Source organism: Apaloderma vittatum, unplaced genomic scaffold (genome assembly GCF_000703405.1).
Source record: "Apaloderma vittatum isolate BGI_N311 unplaced genomic scaffold, ASM70340v1 scaffold13904, whole genome shotgun sequence".
Taxonomy (NCBI): domain Eukaryota; kingdom Metazoa; phylum Chordata; class Aves; order Trogoniformes; family Trogonidae; genus Apaloderma; species Apaloderma vittatum.
Window position 1 is genome coordinate 10,574 of NW_009713305.1, and position 21,034 is coordinate 31,607.

Below are 21,034 nucleotides of genomic sequence, written 5' to 3' on the forward strand. Positions count from 1 at the left end.
GTAAACTCTACTTGTTAATACTCTTACAGACGTCTTCATTCCATTAATAATCTTTGAGCGGCCTCTTTTGTTATTGTTTCTACAGTTCTGGTCATGTCTTCTTCTGGACTGTCTCCTATTCTTAAATTTTCTCTTTATTCCATCACATGATTCATCTGTTTGTAAAGACATTATGTTCTCATTACAGGAAATGACTTCGAGATGTACCAAAGCCACTTTCTGAAACTTCAGCAAAGGCTGTTGTATGCTGAAAAGGAGAATAAAAGAAGATCCCACGAACTGAGCAGTGCCCTAGATGCAATTAAACGTGTAGTTGCGAAAGGCATGAACTTGACAACAAATCATACAGGTTTGCATGTATAAAAATGTACTGAGTTAACGGTTCAAAGTTTTGGGTTCTCATATTTCTTTATCACTGGTGGGGGGAGAAGAATAATTGGTTTGATTATATTAACATTACGTAGAAGTTTCTACTTTACAAAAACAGTGGGGAAGTGATTTGTAGGCCCTCTTTAAATAGAATCACTTAGTAACTGCACAAATAAGGAGAGAAGAAAAAGGGGACATGACAGACTGCAGTGGTGTCATAGTGGCAAAGCTACACATTCTGCTGTTGGATTTTCTTATAGTGCTTATTCTTGCTGCCAACTACAGAGCAATGAATAAGCTATTTTTACCAGCTTTTACTGTGCCACTACACCCTGATAAATACTAGGGCTATGTCTAACCTGGAAGGCAGGTATGCCTCCTGATGTGTTGCAAAGTGCTGGTCCTCTCCTCTCCAAGTGGGGTGACTTTTGGGGGGTATTTTCTGGCCACAAGTGCTCTGCCATCCTGCCAGTGAACCTCAATGTGCGCGTCGTGAGTGCGCAGTCTCCTCTCAGCAGGCAGACCTCGTACAGCTCAGTGCTTGCCTGAACCCAGGAGCTGAGAAGCCCCATGAGGTCTTGCTGGTTAGGTACAGCCTAAGAATGTTGTCTCTGGAACACCAACATGCAATTAAGTTTAGTGATCTCGCTTCTTTTCCCCTTTTTTAATTAAACTTATTATTGAAAAATATGTTAGCTCCTTGCCTTATGGATGGTTGTACATCCTCACCTGTCTGAACACTGTAGTTGCATACAATAAATTATACAGCTTGATTCAGTCTGCTAAAAGAGATGATGTAGGAGTGCAGGACTGGCCTTCCTCCCTGTTCAGATTGGACGAGCCACTTACCTGGGGAGAGAAGGAAAACTGGAAGAGGCATCTCTACGCTAAAGGCATTCCCCAACACAGCCCAACCTCAAAATGAGTCTGAATGCTACTGAAAACTACTTTTTAAAAATCCATATTTGCATTCAGTACAGCAGGCTGATATCAGATTAAAATAGGGAGTTAACCAGGGCTGTTACAGGGGAAGAAGGAACAAAGTGCGTCCCTGCTTTGCACAGGCAGCTTTGATTCTTACCTGGTTCTTCCCTGCTTCTTTTTGTCTGTTTGTGCAACATTAATTCAGTGGGACTGTTCAGATGCGTGTAAACACATGCCTAAGTGTTGGCAGGGTTGTGGTCTTACATATTTTAAAATAGAGACCCTCTTGTCAGGCGCCAGTAGCCCCATGTCCTGTGAACAAAGAGTTATTGCCTAATGCCTATAACAGAAGTAGAGGAGAGTGCCAGCCCCCTTCCCTCTGCTCTTCATTGCTGTGGGAGCCAGCTGAATATTGGAAAACGTTAAAGCTGTCAATTCACAGGATTCAAATCAGAATTTATTTAAATCACCGAATAGTTTCATTTTTTACTTTCTCTTCTGCTTCCCGTTGTAGACGAGTTTTATTTACAGCAAAAATGGTTTTTGCACACAGTAAAACTAAAGGCCCTTGCCTGACCCTTGATAGATACTGCTGCCACATAAAAATGCAAAATCCTTGAAAAGTTATGAAGGTATTGTATATTGTTTTGGTTTAAAGTTTCTGTGAAGCAAAATTCCAGTGCATTTAACGGCAAAGCAGAGTGGGAGGAGTTATAGGTCTCTCTTTCATACATAAATGTCTGGATGTATTATATATGTTTGGTGTGGAGTTTTTTTTTTTGGAACCGTTCTCTGTAGAGTAGGGAATCTCTGTCAGATCCTAGTTTTTAAAGGGAGCATCTTTTGGAAGTTGAAAAACTTCAAACAAATATTGCCCATTCAGTAAGCCTCTGCTTTCTTTGATCCAAGCTGAGTGAATAAAGCTGATGATGGTAATTTATAAGACTTGTTTAAAGTAACTTTGAAGGATGGTAAACTTGAGGAATTACCTTAGATGTGTTTCTTAGGAAACATAACTTTCCATCTAAGGCAATAAACCTTCTGTTGCTTTGCTGAGTGTGAAACTGTGAGTTTTGAAGTTTTCTGTAGCTTGGAAGGCTGTTAAAGGGTTCGGTTGGCTAAAACTATCCGAGGTGACATTCTGATAACGGCAAGCACCGGCCACTTCGCACAGCCGATAGTGTCTGGAGGAGGCACCCACTGAAGTATGAATTGCCCTAGATAAATTCTGGGCAACTTGATTCTTCTTTCAGAGCAAAAAGATATACATGTTGTAGGTAGCTAGTAGGGTATAGAAAAAATCAGCAAAAGAGAATGACAGACAACATTCTAGTATGAAAGCTGTGTGCTGCCTGTATCAGGAAAGCAAGGTTTATGCCTGTAGACAACTGGTAAATAAAGTCTGGAGTGATCTTCAGCTTTGTTTCCAAGCAGTTTTCTTAAATACTAGAAAGACTATTTGCTATTCTTCATAAACATAGTCCTCATTTTTATCCACTCAAATACCTTTTAAAAATTAAAATGTCACACATCTCTGCTCCTATAGGTACTTTACATTAATCACATTCTTTTTGCAAGCTCATAATTAATTTTATGATGGTTTTAGAATTAACTTGTTGAAGTTATTATGAAATTTATTTTAAATAATTTTTACTACTACTGGAACATTCAGAAGTTTTTATATCAAGGAAGATAAATCAGTAAATCATGGTACCTTATTTTTATATGGCTATTTTTTTTAAAAATAGGGTTATTTTAATAAGACTACACTTGTGTTATTTCAACACAAATAAATATTTGAATTATTTGAAACTTTATTTTAAAGTGGTAAAGAAAAAATAAATGTTCCCTACTTAATTTCTTAACTACTACAGTCACTTTTTTCTCAGATAGTTTCTACAGGCCTGGATCTGGTTGTTACTTTTGTCATAAGTCTTTTTATAACCTTAGAACTTCTGTTTGAGCCCTGAAACCCACCACGTGTTATATTTTGGGGAAAGCACTTAAGATTAAGTAATTAAGTTATTAATCAGAATCTGAGTATCTTTTCATGTAAAAAGTTGCTTGCAAATTGTGCAAAAAAGAATTATTTTTTTTTTCCCCTCCTGCTTTTAAAATAACCACCTACTGTGTTTTAAGATGGCTCAGTCCTGCAACTGTTCAGGCACAGGGAAGTGCAAGTGGAGTTCCCAGAATGTTCAGGCCTGGAGCTCTGTGCCATCACCTGACTGCAAAGGTTGTCCTGCACAGTTCTCAATTTATTCCCACAGGAGGGTAAATGTAGATGACATATAATAACTTCTGAGGAATATTTCTTATTGAATAACCTTGTGTGTGGCAATCTGCTCATATTCAGTTGAAGCAAATAGTTGAAACCGTAGGCTTCACTGCTGGCTTTTTCATTTATGTGTATATGTGGGTTTGTTGTTTCTTTAAGATTACATGAAGTGGAAAATGTTAAACCTCACCAGAAAACTCCCCGTGCATTTTACAAACATGGACTATTATCTACCTCACCTTCGAGAATATGAAGATGCCCTTTTCCCAAATGTTATTTTGGGGCAACAGAGAACTGGAGGTAGGACATAAAGTTTGGCTTATTTTTCTGTATGTTTGCATTTTATATTAAGTTCTAGCAATAAAGCATACTCCAAGTTCAGAGTGGGTTTTCTCCCTAAAATGTATAATGTTGCCAAGCAGAATAAATTTTAATGGTCATGGCAAAAGCACTTTTAGCACACCCATCCAAATTTCAAGTCCTTACCCCAAAGTATTATGATAAATCTTTTCCAGTATCAACAAAAAAATAGGCAAAATCGAAAAATATTATTTTGAGGTTAAGTCATATTCAAATGGCTATGATGCATTAGCAGAGACATTTTTTCCCACAGAATTATAGTGAATGAGAAAGCTAAGGAGAAATTATAATGCACCCAGTTTGGTCAAGTTAGAAGCAAATGAAAAGGTGATGTGATCATTTAAAGGATTTGAATAAACCTTCAGCGTTTTTTCAGCCATGTGAGAAATCAGCTGACACCTGCTCAAATGATAATGAATTCCAGTGAACTATAGTACAAATTATAAAGTTGTATCTTCTTCTAACTGTCTTGTGACAGGTAAAAAGAACATTCCAAACAGCAAACAAGGAACTAGGCAACTATTTTCCTGTGTTTTGTGTTCTGTTCAAATTGTTACTTTCCTCTATGGTGATTTTAGATAAAGAAACACGGGCAGCACTTTTGATTTAACAAAAAACCAACTTGGTCATGCCTGCGACAATGGATGACTTCCTACAGTCTCCTATCAGTGCCAGTCTGCAAAAGACCAGAGGTTGGCAGCTAAAGACCCTCAGCAAACCGGATATAGTCACAAGCAAGGAAAAAAAAAAAAAAAGAAGTAATAAGTAATAAAAGAATGTTCCATGTTTAATTTAAATTTATTTGTACATGAAAATCACAATAGCAAGACCACGCTTGAACAAGTACAGGTTGACCTTGAGTGTGTAAAACCAAACAAAACCCCAGAGTTTAGCAGATTATGTGCTGGGAAGGAATGTTGGAACTTGGGCATTTTTGAGCTGAGGCTGGCACAAATGATGAAGTCTGGAGTGAGTCACTAACTGCACATACTCCTTTTCTCAAAATCTGCTGCTTCCTTACCAGACTCACAAAGTTTTGGTGAATAAGAACCTTCTGCAAGGACTAAGAATTCTACAAGTTTTACTGAGCTGTATTAGGTCACTAACTTCATGAAAGGCCTCACCAATGAAAGAGGTCCTGCTTACCATCTAATGATGTAAGACGGCCTGGGATTGCTACTAGTGTAGTCTTTGCCAGAGACCATTTCAGTTCCTTTCTTTTTAATGATAATGTCTAAGTTCCTTTCTTCTTATTATTATGTCAAAGCCATTATTTATCTTAAGCTGCTCAGGAAGATTTTTGAGGTGGATTCCTTTCTGAGATACACAGACAACTTGCTCAGTAAAGCAGTGTTGGTTTGATTTACTACCCACATCTACAACTCTGTACCAAGAGCTAGCACTTATTTTGCAATACCCACTTTAGAAACATAATAATAGCAGACACCTGTGTGTTTGCCAGAGGTACCTTCAAGTTCTTAAATGTTGACAGTTTACACAATGTAAACCTGGTGCTTATGTCTCCAACCTAAACTTAACTGGAGGTGTCTCCAAAGTAGTAAAGCAAATGCTGTCACAGTGCTGTAGGAGTACTAACGGTCACCAAGTCTCATGGACACATCAAATCAAAATTAAAATGTAGTTTCAGTTTCCCCTTACCTGACTTAAATTTACATAGCTTATGGAGTTTTTTTTTTTTCTGCAGTCTCACTGGTGATGGGAATTCCTACTGTGAAAAGGGAAAAACAACATTATCTCCTTAATACACTGCACTCCCTCCTGTATGAACTTTCTGAAGAGCAGAAGAATGACTGCTTAATAATCGTCCTTGTAGCAGAGGTAAATTTACATGGAAAAATGTAGTATGCTGATAGAAAGACAGTATGGGGATTCATGTCTTAGTGTAATAGTGTAGGAGAGGCTGCAAAATACTGGTAGCGAGAGCTTTGAGAGGGATTTCTTCAGGACCAGAGGAGATAGTGAGCAGTTAATGCCTCACTGTACATACGTGGAAAAAAACCCTGTAGCTCAGATAACCAAAGGATAAAAAGTCATATGACATTTACAAGCATAATTGTTACAGTCAGGTTTTCAAATAAAATAATATGAACTCATTTTTTATCTCTAAAAGTACTCTACTTGAAAATTGAAATGTAATTCCTGATAAAATTCAACTTACAGAGTCTAAAAAAAGTTCAGACTATTTATCTGCTGGTTTGATATAATTTGTCTTGCAAATACCTTGACATGCCAGAGCCTAGCCTTCTTCATGTGTATTGGCATTTGTTGTGGAAAGGAAAACAGTTCAGCAACTTCAACAGTTCCATGTTTGGGAGAGTAAACAGTGCTCAAGGTAAAACATTATTATGAGTAAATGATTTTTTTTTCTCATTCCAAAACAGTAAAAACCTACAGAAGGGAATTACTTAGTGATAGTTATTTGCAGGTAAATAGGCTGTGCAGTTGTTCAGACTTGATATTTATTCTTTGTGTTTCTTTGTCTTTCCATAAACAACATGAAATTTCATACATGTATTCATTAAGAGTTAGAGTTTGCTTTTTTAGTAAGCCATCACTTAGAGCAGCTGTAAAAAAGATCGTAGTTCACTTGATTAAGTTAGGTCTTGACCTCCACTCTTCTGTGTGGATCACGATAAGCGAATAGGCTCAGTTTTACTGACCTTACTTCCCCTTCAGCATAAGTTTTAGGAGCTGAAATTACTTTATGGTTCGCAATGAAGAGCCCTGGCAGTGCTGAGCTTTGCCTTGTGCCGTTTAGATAAACCTTCTATTACAGGGCTTCAGAGAGTTCTTTGAGGTTTTAAGGGTTAACCTCTTGAACAGCACAGTTTCCCACTGAGGGCAGTCCTAATGAGGCACTTGTAACAACCGGTAGCTTTGGTTGTAGTAATAGCCTGTTTCAAGCTTTTTAGTATTAAACTGCCTGTGTAAGAATTAGTCTCTCCCCTTTTTTCTAGTCCCTGAAGTCACATTCTTGCAGCTTCCATTTTTTCAGCCATGCAGTAAATTACAGCAGGTTGATTGTGCTGATAGGAGACGCAAGAAGAACATTTGATTATAAGAGGAGGGCAGGTGTGTTCAGTGATCATGAATCCACGCCTCGCTTTTTCCCAGAGTGTTTCAGAAGATCAGGTTAAATGTTTACATCATGGATTAAGTCAGAGTAACTTATTGACTGAAAGTGAGTTGCAAAATTGGGTTGTTTTTTTCTTATCACAGTTCTTTACTTACTACTTCACATTGTTTTTACTTATTATGAATTTAATCTATGGCTAGTTGATTATTTGTGCATTTTTGAGAAGATCTGAACTACTAAGGTATTGTATTGCTTTGGAAATCACATCCAATATAACTTAGCACTTTTCAATATAGTTAACAGGTGTGCTTTGTACACTACAACTGTTACTTTTATGAAACAGCAGCAAAGAATAAGTATGTCCTCAAAATTTCCAGACTAAGAGCTGTAAGTTTGTTATATTAGGAAGAAACGCAAAATAAAAATGTTAAGTATCACTTGAGAAAATTTTGCTTTGGTGACTTTTCTCAGGCTTCTTCTGTGATTTTTGGATGGTTAACCTGAAAAGTCCCTTTTTACTGACAATTATATATCACTGTGCTTTTCTGTCGTAACTGAAAGCTGCAGAACAGAATTTTATGCAGCAGATGGCTTAGCCTCCTGCAGGAGGAGTGAAAAAACAAAATAGAGAAACTGTAGCTGGAGATAGCTCAGCCCTACTTTCAACTACATTTAAAGTTCAGTTGTCTCAAAAACACCATACTGTCTTCTAGCAGCAACAATGTTATAACATATTGCTTTTGTTTGAAGTGAAAAGAATTAGAGAATAAAAGTGAAGTGCTAGTAAATATATATATATATATTCCCTACAGAATGTTGCTTAATACAAAAATGCATGACCTGAAATGAACCTCCCCTTCTTTTCTTTAGGTGAATGCAGTGTATGTTAACAGTGTTGCAGAAAGCATTAAAACCAGGTACGTCCTGTAACACCCAACAGCTTGCAAACACATTTTTAACTTTTACGGAAAGAATTAGAGCATTTCAGCAGTAAACCACAACTCTGCTATACTGAAACAGAACTGCTAAAAAAGGAGGCAAAGGTGCACTCTTAGTATGTGCATCATAACACACTGTACAATTCAGAACAGAAGGAGGTATATCAGTTTTTCTTATTTCATCAGTATGCTTTAGGTAATGAGGCAAGGTCTCCACTTAAGACTGCTAAATATTTACTTGAACCTAAGTCTTTTCCCCCCTGAAATTAATGATGCAGTTCAAGGCACCTGAGGCTCCATCTATTGATTTCACAGCCTGGCAACGTATCCTGATACCTGTCATGTTTTTTAAGTGTCTTAGTTTCCTTGTTTCTCTCCTTTTCATTAAGACAATGAGCTTTAGACAGCAATGGGATTATATTAACAACCTTAAATGGTATTATAAGAGGGTAACATGAGATGAGTATTCTTTGCCATGCCAAAATAACTTAAAGAGCTATCAGATGAAGGCTTGCTTCCCACTGCAGTTTTACTTTGTTTTTGTTCTTTGACATTTACAGCAGTGTTTGTGTATTAAAAACCTTAGAGAAGCTCAAGAGCATCAACTACTAAATTAAAATGTATTTTGATCGAAGTTATTTTGCCAATACCTTGACATGCCTGAGCCTTACCTTCTTCAAGTGTATTGGCCTTGGTTGTGAAAAAGAAAACAGTTCAGAGATTTGAACAGTTCCATGTTTGGGAAAGTAAGCAGTGCTCAAGGTGAAAATGTGATTATGAGTAAATGATTTTTTTTTCATTCCAAAATGGAAAAAACCTACAGGAGGGAATTATCTAGTGATAGTTACTTGCAGGTAAATAGACTATGCCATTATTCAGACTTAAAATTTATTCTTCATATTTCATTGTCCTTTGCGCAAAAAATACACTCACTGGTAAATTTGTTTTGTCTTTAAAAAGCGACTTTGTAAAAAATTGTATAATATAACTAACAGTAACAAAAGAGATAGGGCTAAAAGCCCTGAAGGGCAGGTGACAGAAAAAAACAAGAGATGAAATCTACGTTGTGCTGCAGTACTGGCATTGCTGGTTTTTCTGGTGAGCAAGCTTATTCAGGAATTGATTACTCTGACAGAACCCCACTTTGACCAGTATTTGAAGCAAAACAGCCTTTGCCCTGTCTTCCTCTTTAAAATCACTACAAGAGAGCTCTCAATCTTTATATCCATGTTTTATTAGAATTAGAGGTTGGAAGAGACCATTAAAGTTCATGGGGTCCAACCGTAAACCTAACGCTGCCAAGTCCACCACGAAACCGAGCACCACATGGACAGATCTTTATGTACGTGTATTTAATACCTCCAGGGATGGTGATTCAACCACTTCCCAGGGCAACCTGTTCCAATGCTTGACAACCCTTTCTGTGAAGAAATTTTGCCTAATTTCCAATCTAAACCTCTCCTCTTGTCCTATCGCTTGTGACATGGGAGAAGAGAGCAACCCCCGCCTCCCCTTCAAAAAAGAAAAATTAAACAAGATCCTTCTAGAAGTTTCCCTTTTCCTTCACTTGTAAGGCTTTGCCACACATCCTGCTCCACTCAAAGGTTGCTCCGACTGTATTTAGGGTGCAGGTTTCTCCAGAAGGCTCCCCAAGCTAAGCCTGCCAGCGGAGCAATGGCAATAACGTCCTACCATGGCCAGGACAAGGCAGTCCTCTTCCGTGCTGTTGAGCACACCAAGGTACAATATACACAGCAACTTAAACAGAGAATCACACAATTGCCCACATTGGAAAAGACCTTTAAGATCATCAAGGCTAATCATTAACTTAAGGCTAACAAGTTCTTAACTAAACTGTACCCCTAAGTACCTTTTTTATGATTTCTTTAAGGGTTTCAAAAAAATTACTGCAGAGTAGATGCTTTGGCATTAACACATAGGAAGACCAAGATTCTTTTTCATAAGCATACTATGATGCACTTCATTTTTGATGTTCTTTTTTTTGTTTTCCATTAATCATAAGAAATGAGGAACTCAGTTTTGAAACCCCCTTATTTCAGTGCTCATTTAACTATTACAAAAATTAAGAATTTTTTTTTTAAACATATTCTAGAGAAAGGGTGAAATTTGACAGACAGGACTGGCTCCCACAGTTGATTACACATTTTTTTCAATGACTTCTTAAATGGAACCTTTAATCCTTGGAGCAGAGACTTTACCCAGACTTCCCATTCCAAACCCATGCTCCAGGACAGCATCATTTTGACTAGAATGTAGCATTAAAGTTAGAACAAGTGTAATGGAGGTAGGAGCACTCATGCAAGGAGGAGCAGTTGTGTGTACCTATTATCTAGATAGTGGATGTGGTTGTAAATTACTGCTACATTTTGACAACCAACTCAGGATTATGAGTAAGCAATTATAGATGCAGGAGGGGCAGGATTTCTGAGAGACGCTTACATGTTTCCTGAGACTTTAATGAGTTACTGTCCTACCTGTTCTGATGGTTGTCAAAGACACCTCCTTGGTTCCTAACTTACAGTATATGTGACTTAATGTCTTGCTAGTGTTGTGAATTCCACATGTGGAGGAGCACACCTGACTGCGGGAAGCTGATGTCTGCGGTTGCCCTCAAAAGACTTTTTGAGGAAGGGTCTCATTAACCTTCTTTTCACAGCTTCCCCAGAGAAATCCAGTCTGGAGTCCTAGAAGTTATTTCTCCTCCTGCTTCTTATTATCCAGATCTTTCCAACCTGAAGGAAACACTTGGGGATTCACAGGACAGAGTAAGGTAAGATAGCTGTATAAAACATAAGAATTTTTGCTAAGAGTATAAAATACAAATTATGCAACAGTCAAAATTGTTTGAGCTGGTCATGTTTTTGTATTTCATAGCCAGCGGAGTTCAAGTGTACTTTTAAAAAAAGAAAAAAAATCACACAAGAGGATCTTGAGAAAAGTTGAGTGGCATATCAGCTTCAGGATGGGTGCCAAGGCTTCTCCTTTGGCTCTTGACTCTAGGCATTTCATAGGTTTTACACCAGATAGATAATTATGATGATCTTGTCATAAACAAAAAAAAAAAAGGAAAATCTTCTAAGTATCAGATGAGGGAGAGGCTCTATGAACACACAAAGGAACCCCCATGTGGCCCCACAGGTCATTAGTAACAGCTACTGTGGGTTTAATGAATGATCTAACTTTTGGTGATAATGGACTTTTTATACTATTGTTAGTGATACATCTTAACGCAATTCCATTTGCTTATGTGCCCCAAATTCGTTGAGACAGAGGTAATAACCTAAAAAAAATTGAGTTATTGAAGGAAAGCAATTTTTTTTGCATCTGCAGCAAGAGTGTTGCAGTACTGAGAGTTCAGGCTGGAGGAAATCAGCAAGTATATTTATGCATGTGTGTTGGGGCTTATAGATAAACCTTTTATTTTTAAGAGCATAAACATGTTTACATACTACACATAAGTTTCAGAAATTACTATATTTGAGTCAAATACACTTTCATCTTGTTTGAATACTGATAAATTACTCCCTAGTCTTTTAGCATGGATTGAGAAGATGAGAGATTGTACTTTGTAGAGAAAAATCTGTGGTTACGTTTAAACCTGAAAATGAAGTTTATCAACCTGCTTCTGTGCTGTTCAGCAGTAAAAGCACTTGATTTTTTTATCTTCAAGTCATCATTGTGTGTTCATCTCTACTGCTCTTAATATGATTAGAATCCTAAAGTCATTTGACATGAATATAGTTGTTAGACATCTTGTTTCAGGCTGCACTGATAGAAAAATTTTTTGCTTGGTTAATGTTAACTGTAATAGGAAAGGCAAATTATTCACAAACGTTTAGACTCAGAGGAATTTTTATTCACTTATCAATGAATTAGAATACTGAAGCTTACAATTTTACTGTAAAGAAAAAAAGTGAAAACTGTCGAATGTTAGACATGCTTTTATTATAGAATTAACTCTTGCAACCTGCCCAAAAAGCTTATCAGATTTTGCTGCTTATGTTTAGGTGGAGAACTAAACAGAATCTGGATTTTAGCTTTCTAATGCTATATGCCCAACCTAAGGGAAGATTTTACTTACAGGTATGTTCATATTATCACTAAGTAACTGGTTATTAGCTTTGGCATTTTGATTTGTTTCAAACTCCTCAGTAAAAACAGCAATCTATTGTCATTTTCTCTGCATTTTGCCTGTGCTCTTTACAAGCAGCCACGTATTTCTGAGTCTATATAGACCTTAGCAGCCAGGTACTGTTTGATGAAATCCATCTGTTCTTTCTTGTCATTTGTGAGGTTGAACAACAAGATAACTGAAGCGTGAAGCCCTTATTTGATTAGGTTAAGGAAGTTGGAGTTTAATGTGTTTTCAGTTGGTGCAGCCAGACAGAACAGCAGTGGTAGGTCCAGGCTACAGCCTAGATCACGATGAACCAAAAACCCCTAGGAGATCCAGAAGCGTTCTACTATAGCGATACTGGAGACAAGGTTAAACTGCAAACTGATACAGATCCTAATTTCTGCAGAAGATTTGGAGTGTTAGGCTTTAAGAAGATTCCCCATCCATTCAGGCTTAAGTTTAGCCATTATTCTAGATGTGTGCTACCGCACCCTTTGTCATGATGATAATCACCACCAGAGATACCCGAATGAGCCATGACTGTTCGATAATGGAACAGGTCCATAAAATTTCACATAGCTCATGAATGTCAACGGTTTTAGCAAAATGCTCTTCTGAGTTTTTGTAAAGTTCTTAGTTTTCCTGGGTCATCTGCTCACCTGGGCTTCAGACTTCGTATCACATAAGTACATCACAAGATTCCCAGAAGCAGAAGAACGGAAGCGCAGGCATCTTCTGCAATTCCTGACAGCGTTTAACACAAGCACGTTTGAGCTGGGCTGCTCAAGAGTCTGTGCTCCAATCTCAGATTGGACATAGGTGCTCAGAAGACAAACAGACAAATAAAAAATGTTGTCTATTGAACAGTTGAGGTTTACTGGAAAATGAAGTATTTTCCCTCTGACTTTTGTGTATTTTTGAGAACACTACCCAATACTAAGTGCACTAGAGCATTAAGGCATGGGAAACATAGAGAAGGGAAACGTAAAGTGTGCTGCCAGACACTGAATGTCCCTTACTATTATAAAGTTCCATGCAAACTTGAATGCTTGGAGAAAATACTTCATTACATATTTGCATTTTTAAGGAAATATAAGAATATGCGTTTTCTTTTCTGGGACATTATATATAATGACAGTACTGTGTTATTCAGAGCAAACCCTGGGTTAGGACTGTCTGGTGTTAGCTGTGGGTGCATTTACAAGTTTCTTAAAAAGAAACTATGCTTTCCTCATACCAATACCTTCTATGTCTGCTTCATTTATGTGTCTAGTCTGCAGCTGTTTCTGTAGCACAGATGCTGGTCTGCCCAGAAAATACTCTGTACAGTACAGGTGAAAAGAAGGAATATATGCTGCCACAAATTTAGTTATGTTCTGCCTCCATTTGGAAGCTTTGTGTTAATGGAAAGCAACAAACTTGAAAAATACCTCTCCCCAGCCTGGGACAGAGATTTACTTCAGTAAACTTAAAAACTTGAACTAGCTCAGATTTTAAATGCTGGGTTCTTTTCAGGAATAGTATAATTTGGGTGACTGATATTAACATCTGAATTTTGAAAGAAGATAAGCATTTGTTGAGCTTAATAACCCTAGAATTTTTTATTTTTATTTTTAACCTATGACTTTACATCTTGATTTTTTTCCTTGTGTATACTGGTAATGTATATTGCCAGCAGCACTTAGCCGTACAGCATTATTATAATTTCTCTAGTGTGTTTCTCTAATAGTTTTAAGGCCTAAACAATAACTCAGTAAAGTCATTAGGAGTCCTTGTATTTATTTTTTTTTATTTCCCCACTTCTAGTAGACTCTACATCAAGCCTGTTATTTGCCAGAGCTCCTAAAATGAGTAACATTGAAAGTGCACTTTTAGTTGAAATTTTCTTTGTGCTTATACTAAAAAAATCCACCTCAAAATTAAAGATCTTTATGGAATCAACTACTAGAAGTTTGTTTTCTGTGGAAAATGAAAGAATAAGATTTTTCAGCTTAACAGTCTTAATATTTTCATTGAGTGGTGACTCAAAACATAAAAACAGCCTAACATAATTGATAAAGGAAGACAGTTTCTTGTCTGATGCCTACGCTCCTGTTACAGGCTACCACTTGCTTGTTGCTTCTTGATTTTTGCTTCTCTTAGGCAGATAACCCACGTAAGAAAAACAAATTGAAACCCATTTATTGACGTACATTTAGGAAATGTACGTAACTTTGCTATTGTGCGCCTACTTTTTTCATCCCAAAGTACTGATGAGAGAAGGGAGACTAGCTGTGATCGTGTGCTCTGCTGGCCTTCTCGTGACAAGGGGGCAAACAGACTACACAGTTCCTTTCTTTGTCTTCCTGACCCAGCTGTGAACAGCCACTGTACAATCTCCTTTGGAAACTAAGAGCATATGAAAAACAAGTGGCTGTAAGCTGAAGCCAGAAAAAAAATTCACATTAGATTTTAGGTACCATGTACTAAACATTCAGGATAATAACATACAGTATAATTTACTGAAAAAGAACAGATATTGAAACCTCTAAGCAATGGCAGATGCTCTTCAAGAAGATGTGCTTTAGCTGCACACAGATTACAGAGCTTAGTACAGGGTTAAATAAACAACTTTTAATGGCCTGTGCTACACAGCATAGTAAACTACACAGTCCAATACTCACTTTTAACCATCAGCTTCAGAAAAGACTCTTTCACTATGCAAAACTGCTTTCAGTTCATAACCACATTCAGACTCACTTTGCATCACAGGCTCTATATTTTTAATCTTCGCTACTTTTGTACATTTACTTTTCGTGTTTCCCAATACGGTGGTCTCACTAGGTTTTTGAGATACTCCTTTCTCTACCCTTTAATCCTTTCTCAGGTGCCCCTCAATTTCTCTGCGAGGATTCTCTGAAACTCTCTTGGATTCCTTGCTCTTCTCCCGTAGCATCTAGCTGCTGGATAATCCTCTTAGCTCATGTCATTTTATGCAAGATTTCTTTTAAGTTAATTGTTTGGGGTTTTTTTGTCCTGTTGTTCTCATCTGAATAACTGTCATCTCAACTCAATCCCCAGATCTCAGAATCTGTTAATAAGCGTTAATCTTGATCAGTTCATCTCCATCTATCTATTTTCTGTTATCTTACCATCAGCAAAAGCTGACAGGGTCAGAACAGATATCTTGATTTTTCAAACATCATTCTACTTCCTCCTGACTTCACTCTTGACAATGCATTTCTCCCCTGCCAGCCCTACACTTGTAGTAATGGCCAAATTCAGCTAAAAGCCAGCTCTTTCATGCTCTTGCTGCTGACTCTGCGCCGAGGCAGTTGAAGAGGCAGAAGCAGCAGGAGATAGTCCTTTTTTGTTGTTGCTGTTGTTTCCTCATAGTACTAATTTTCTACCTATTAAACTTTCTGAACCAAATTCCAGCACCACCAGACAAGCAGCAGGGCCAGTGAAGTACACCAGTCAGAGCAAATCAACTGTATTATTACACTGTACCCCAACATTTTCCTGAAGGCTTAGCCACCTCTTCCTGTGGGTTTTTTTTTGCGCCCATATTGAATTCAAACCTGAATTACTCCCTCCTTAATTATTTCTGGAATTCATTTCTTTGCTTTGTGTCATTGCCTCTCAACTCCTCTTTTGGACTCATTATCCTCAGCTTTAGTACCTGGAGCAGCTTCTGGCTTTTCAGATCCCCCGTTCTTCTCTGAAAGCTATGCAAAAAGGCAGCCGAGGCCCTTGCCATTTCCGTGATGGATATCCATCTCCTTTTCTGGGTACCTTTTTGCTGTCTCTGCTGCTGTAATCAGTGCCAGCCTTTATAACACCTCAAAAGCTCTACGTGTTCCTGTCCTTCAGTGTGCCTCACAGCACGTTCCTCCTTTCATGACTAGGATTCCCTGAAACAACTTGCTTTCTGTTAGCATCTCAGTAATCACCCACAGTTCTTCTCAGTCACCTTTTTGGTATGGCAGGGTGTGCCCCAGCTACTCTACAGAGTTTTTAATCGTCTGCTTTAGATGCTGCTTTTCTCAAACTCTTTGCTCCTGCTGCTTATCAAGGTGTATACAACCTCAGTGCAAATTGCTTTCTGTCTTTGTGCTTAGCCTCTATCTTTTGCTTCATTTTTTCTTTTAAATGAGATCTTTTTAAGGTAGGGAATCTTCCTTTCTGAAAAAACTGAGAAGCTCTCAAGGTTTTATAGGCACTCCTGTAAGTAAATATTTAATGAATGATACTGAAACAGAGTTATATGTAGCAGTTAAATAGCAATCCATTGTAGTTTGGAACAGCTTCGATACACACTGTACAGCAAACACAATGCAATTAGCGCTTCTGTGAGGCAACATCACCACCTCCTCTGCAAGCAATAAAACCACCATTTGCTTGATCTTTTTTTCTTTCCCCAGCTGGAAGATGATATTATAGCCAAACCTGATTATATTCAAAGTATAAAAAGCTTTGCTGCTGAACAGTCCCAGGAGTGGATGATTCTTGAGTTCTCCCAGCTTGGATTTATTGGTGAGTATTAAGAACTCAGCAAGGTCAATTGTCTTTGGAGCTGTGTAATTCAGGTAGGTATCACTCAGAATTACATTTCAAGGTATGGAAGGACTCTCATGTCAAAACTCCGTTGGTTCTTCAGGAAAGTTCCCACTGAAAGTCTTATTGTGCTCTTTAAAACTGTCTTTTTTTCTGCAAAGTCTCCTCAGTATAGGATCTAGTAGTTGGGTTCCCCTAAGAGCAAATTGTTCTACCTCAGGGCACTATGTGCAGCTGTAACATATAGTCTTCTCAAGAACAGACCCTGAACATTCTATATATAAAAGAATAAAAATAAATCTGATTCCTTTTCCTTGGTGGAACAGAACATGCATCCTATATCATAGGGAAGGTTTTTATCTTTTTTTTTTTAATAGTAAGTCTCTCCTAACCTATGTGTTAGGTCAAACAAAGAAATCCAACAAAATCCACTAATATGAAGAGGAAAAGAACTAAATGAACAATGATAATATTTTAAAAGCAACATTTTTCACATCTAGCTCTTAATTAAAAGATACTTAGTGTAGTATTGCCAGTGAAATTGCATGTCTAGCATTTTGAGCAATTATTCAGACTTTGTTTCACCTGACACACCTGCACAAATTTGTGTTTGGACCTAAGATATAACTGCACGCTTTATGAGTTGACTGGTTAACTATGTGAGAATATCACCAGGCGTAGAATGGAAATCTTATCAAAATCTCAACAATCTAGAGGATAAACAACTCGCCAAAGCTGGAGACTGTGTGAAGTTTTCTCTAAATAGCAGAACTACATCTGTGTGTGTAAGGCTGGAATAAATATAATGATGGTGATTTCTGTACAGCAGTAAAGATACCTGAATATGCTACTTCTTGTCTTGCTTTCAGGAAAACTGTTTAAATCACAAGACTTGCCACTCATAGTGGAATTTCTTCTGATGTTCTATAAAGACAAGCCCGTAGACTGGCTTATAGACCACCTGCTCTGGGTTAAGGTGTGCAATCCAGAAAAGGGTGCAGTAAGTATGTCTGTGAATTTATCAACCTAAACATTAAAACAGTCTCAGTGAGAAAATAATTTGTCTTCAAAAAACAGAACAGAAATCTCAAACTTGACTGACTTCAGAATTTGTGGGGAAAGATCTGCTGCAGTGTTTGAGCCTCTTAGGGCATGTGGAGAGGCCCAGTTCACAGAAAATCAGATTTCCACACCAGAGCTGTTTTACCTCTGTCAGCTCAGAGCATGGACAGCACAAGCTCGCATCTGCCTGCAGCTGGTCACCTAGGCAACCCTGCAGCAACAAAGAAAATTTTGAATATGTAAACCCATGTGGAGTATCACTTCTTGTAATCTCCTACTGACCTTCTAATACAGAAGTCAGTAAAGCATACAATTTTACAATCAGAGCTGAATTTCACATAATAGTCTCTTCTTGAGACTATTGATCTAGTCGAGAGGTGGCATCCCTGGCGGCTGGACTAAATGATCTCTGAGGTCCCTTCCAGCTTAGGCCATTCTATGATTCTTGCAGGAAGCAGAACTTCAGTGTTTTGCTTTAAATATTTTATTAGTTGTCAGGGAAGAAAAGACTGTTTGCCTGGAAAAAATATGCAGGGTAAAAAAAGTAAATTTAACTAACTAAATTAAACTTTTCACTGAAAATGAAAGAGTCGTGTTGAAGTGCAAAAGGTGCGATTTCTAGCACTAGAGGTGAGCCCAATGATCCATGAAGCATTTCTTTATGTCCTTTCACGTTCTTTCTCTGACCAGTCTTTGATGCTGGTCGCTACTTGCACTCCTCGTCTGTGCCACAGAGGACTGACCAGAGTTTCTGCTCTTACTTCATTTTTAAGATTTAAGAGTTCTATTTGATCTGTGTGGCCAGTCCCCACTCCAGGTGTTAGCGCATGTTATTTTTGTGTTGATAAAGAGGGAAGAAGAGACAGATAGCTGTGCAGCACAGGAGACTGAGGGGACCAGCACTAATAGGTTTCACATTTAATGTGTAGCAGAGGTGACTCCTGTGCAATAAACACCTGAAGAGAAATACAAAGATTAGTGTCTACTGAGCCATTGTACTGTCTACTCTTTTATATGGGTCTGAATCATGGGTCATCCACTGCCACAACCTGCGACTCCTCGAACGCTTCCATCAGCGCTGCCTCCGTACAATCCCAAACATCCACTGGACTGACTACGTGACTGATGTTACTGTCCTTGAACGGGCAGGGGTCACCAGTATTGAGGCCGTGCTGCTGAGGACGCAGCTGCGCTGGGCAGGGCACATCTCCAGGATGGAGGATCACCGCCTCCCTGAGGTTATGCTCTGTGGTGAACTCGCCACCGGCTGCTGCAACGAAGGAGCCCCAAAGAGGAGATACAAGGACTCTGTGAAACAGCACCTCAGTTTTGGCCATATTGACTACCAGCAGTGGTCCACTCTGGCCTCCAATCGGGAGACGTGGAATCACACCATCCATAACGCTGCTTCCTTCTTTGAGAACACACGTAGAATTAGTCTCAAGGAGCAGAGACAAGGCAGAAAGAACCGTGCCTCGCCAATACCACCTAAGGAGAGTTTCCGCTGTGCCTTTTGCAACCGGACTTGCCTATCCTACACATCGGCCTTTTTAGCCATCAGCGCGCTTGTAGCAAGTGTGGGTAGGGCCCTTCCCATATCTTCATGAAGCCTATCCATGATGATGATCATGAGAGGTGACTCCTGTGCACAGTGGAAAAACCACATTTTTACACTTAAAAATACCACTGAGGAGTCTCCATTCCCACTCCATACAGATAAGATTAGGCTTCAAAATTGTACTCCGTGGGTTAGGCTGGCTCACAGGAGTTTAGTGAGCCTCAAGTATCTTTAGTTTAGGTTCTTGCCAACACAAAATAACAATAAAGATACTGTTATGTTAACATGACCAATTTCAGGTCTGTCTAATATTCAGTCTTCCATCCAATAGACAAGACTTTTTTGTTTTATTTTTTTAAATGACTGTTCTAGCTTCTAAGACCTGATTCAGACTTAAAATGAAGATGCATTCCTGAAAGTCTGCCCTGGCCAAACCAAAGCAGTGGTATCAGCAAGTTTCTAGTTGAGTTTCACCTCTACAGTTGCAGTCGAAATTGCTGTGGGTAGCAAAAACCTACCAAGATAAGTCAGTCTCACGCTGCCCTTGGATGGAAATAAAAGTGGCATGACCTCCTGGGGCTGTTCATGAGGATGCAGCACACTGAGGCTAGGAGAGAGGCAGAGAGAGGCATCAGATCTCTGAGTGGTTCAGAAACTTAATTGTGTTTACCTTCTGTAAGCCATCATCTAGTTCTGGGATCCTCAGTACAAAAAAAAACCCCCACAACAACCAAACAACAAAAAGCAACACAAAAAAACATGGATCAGTTACAGCAGGTCCCTGAGGAGAGCCATAGAGTTATCAGAGGGCTGGAACACCTCTCCTATAACAAAGGGCTGAGAGAGTTGAGGTTGTTCGGCCTAGAGAAGAAAAGGCTGAAAAATAGCAGGAAGAGCCAAAATGACTAATATTGAAGTGTTACCAGAATCTATGTTAAAGGTCAGGTTTTGGTCAAAATAGTTTAATTAGATCTCCATAGCAAGGCCAAAAGTTGAAACCAAATTTGCTAGAAACAGTTTAAAAAAACCAAACAAACTAAAAATCCTAATCTGTTTCAGATTTGTGGTCCGTTCTTGTCACTGATGTGTAATTGATGGTAATACAGTGAAGAAATCCCTTAATTACTGGCAACTGAGTCTTCAAATTCGTAAAACACCACAAAAATGAATTGCAAGTTCTAGAAATGGTTAAAAATTAGTCTAGAAACTATGTATTTGAAATAAGGTGACTATTAATCTAAGGATTACTCATTTAAATATGGGTAAAAGCCTGGACCCATACCCTCAACTAATTTGCCTTACGGAAAGTAGATGGACTTGCCTTTATAAAACTTAACTCCCTTGTACTTTTTTTCCAGATACACTGTGAAAAGGAAAAGTCAAAGTTACGTATCCGTGCTAAACCATCTCTCTTTCAGCATGTGGGAATTCATTCGTCGTTGGCAGGGAAGATACAGAATTTGAAAGTAAGGATAAGAAATTAATGTCATATTTCTGAGTTACATGCCTGTGGACTAACTTACTTTTCAAATCAGTTTTAAACACTGCATCTTTTGTATTGGACAGTGTCAAAGTTTAAGGCTGGGCCAGTCACTAAACTTTGAGACACTCTCTGTGATACCCTAACCATCCTCCTAGGGGAGGGTAACAACAGAGAGAGACTTTGAGGCTGAAAAATAACTTGAAGCAGTTAAATAAAAAAAAAATATAAAAGTAATAAAAAATAAAAGTAACAGTACCATTGAGGATGTCAAACTCTACACATGCAGGAATG

General features: G+C 38.4%; 1 protein-coding gene across 1 annotated transcript in view; it reads left to right on the forward strand.

The window, feature by feature from the left end:
* The first annotated feature begins 201 nt into the window (after nt 1-201).
* Nucleotides 202-21,034, forward strand: part of LOC104273107 (alpha-1,3-mannosyl-glycoprotein 4-beta-N-acetylglucosaminyltransferase B-like) — a 26,325-nt gene continuing 5,492 nt past the window's right edge. Inside the window, exons 1-10 of the mRNA XM_009868317.1 lie at nt 202-349; nt 1,161-1,165; nt 3,742-3,871; nt 5,637-5,770; nt 7,899-7,945; nt 10,644-10,757; nt 11,995-12,070; nt 16,508-16,619; nt 17,510-17,640; nt 20,619-20,726. Coding sequence (XP_009866619.1) covers nt 202-349; nt 1,161-1,165; nt 3,742-3,871; nt 5,637-5,770; nt 7,899-7,945; nt 10,644-10,757; nt 11,995-12,070; nt 16,508-16,619; nt 17,510-17,640; nt 20,619-20,726 — 1,005 coding nt within the window. The remainder of the gene's footprint in view (nt 350-1,160; nt 1,166-3,741; nt 3,872-5,636; nt 5,771-7,898; nt 7,946-10,643; nt 10,758-11,994; nt 12,071-16,507; nt 16,620-17,509; nt 17,641-20,618; nt 20,727-21,034) is intronic.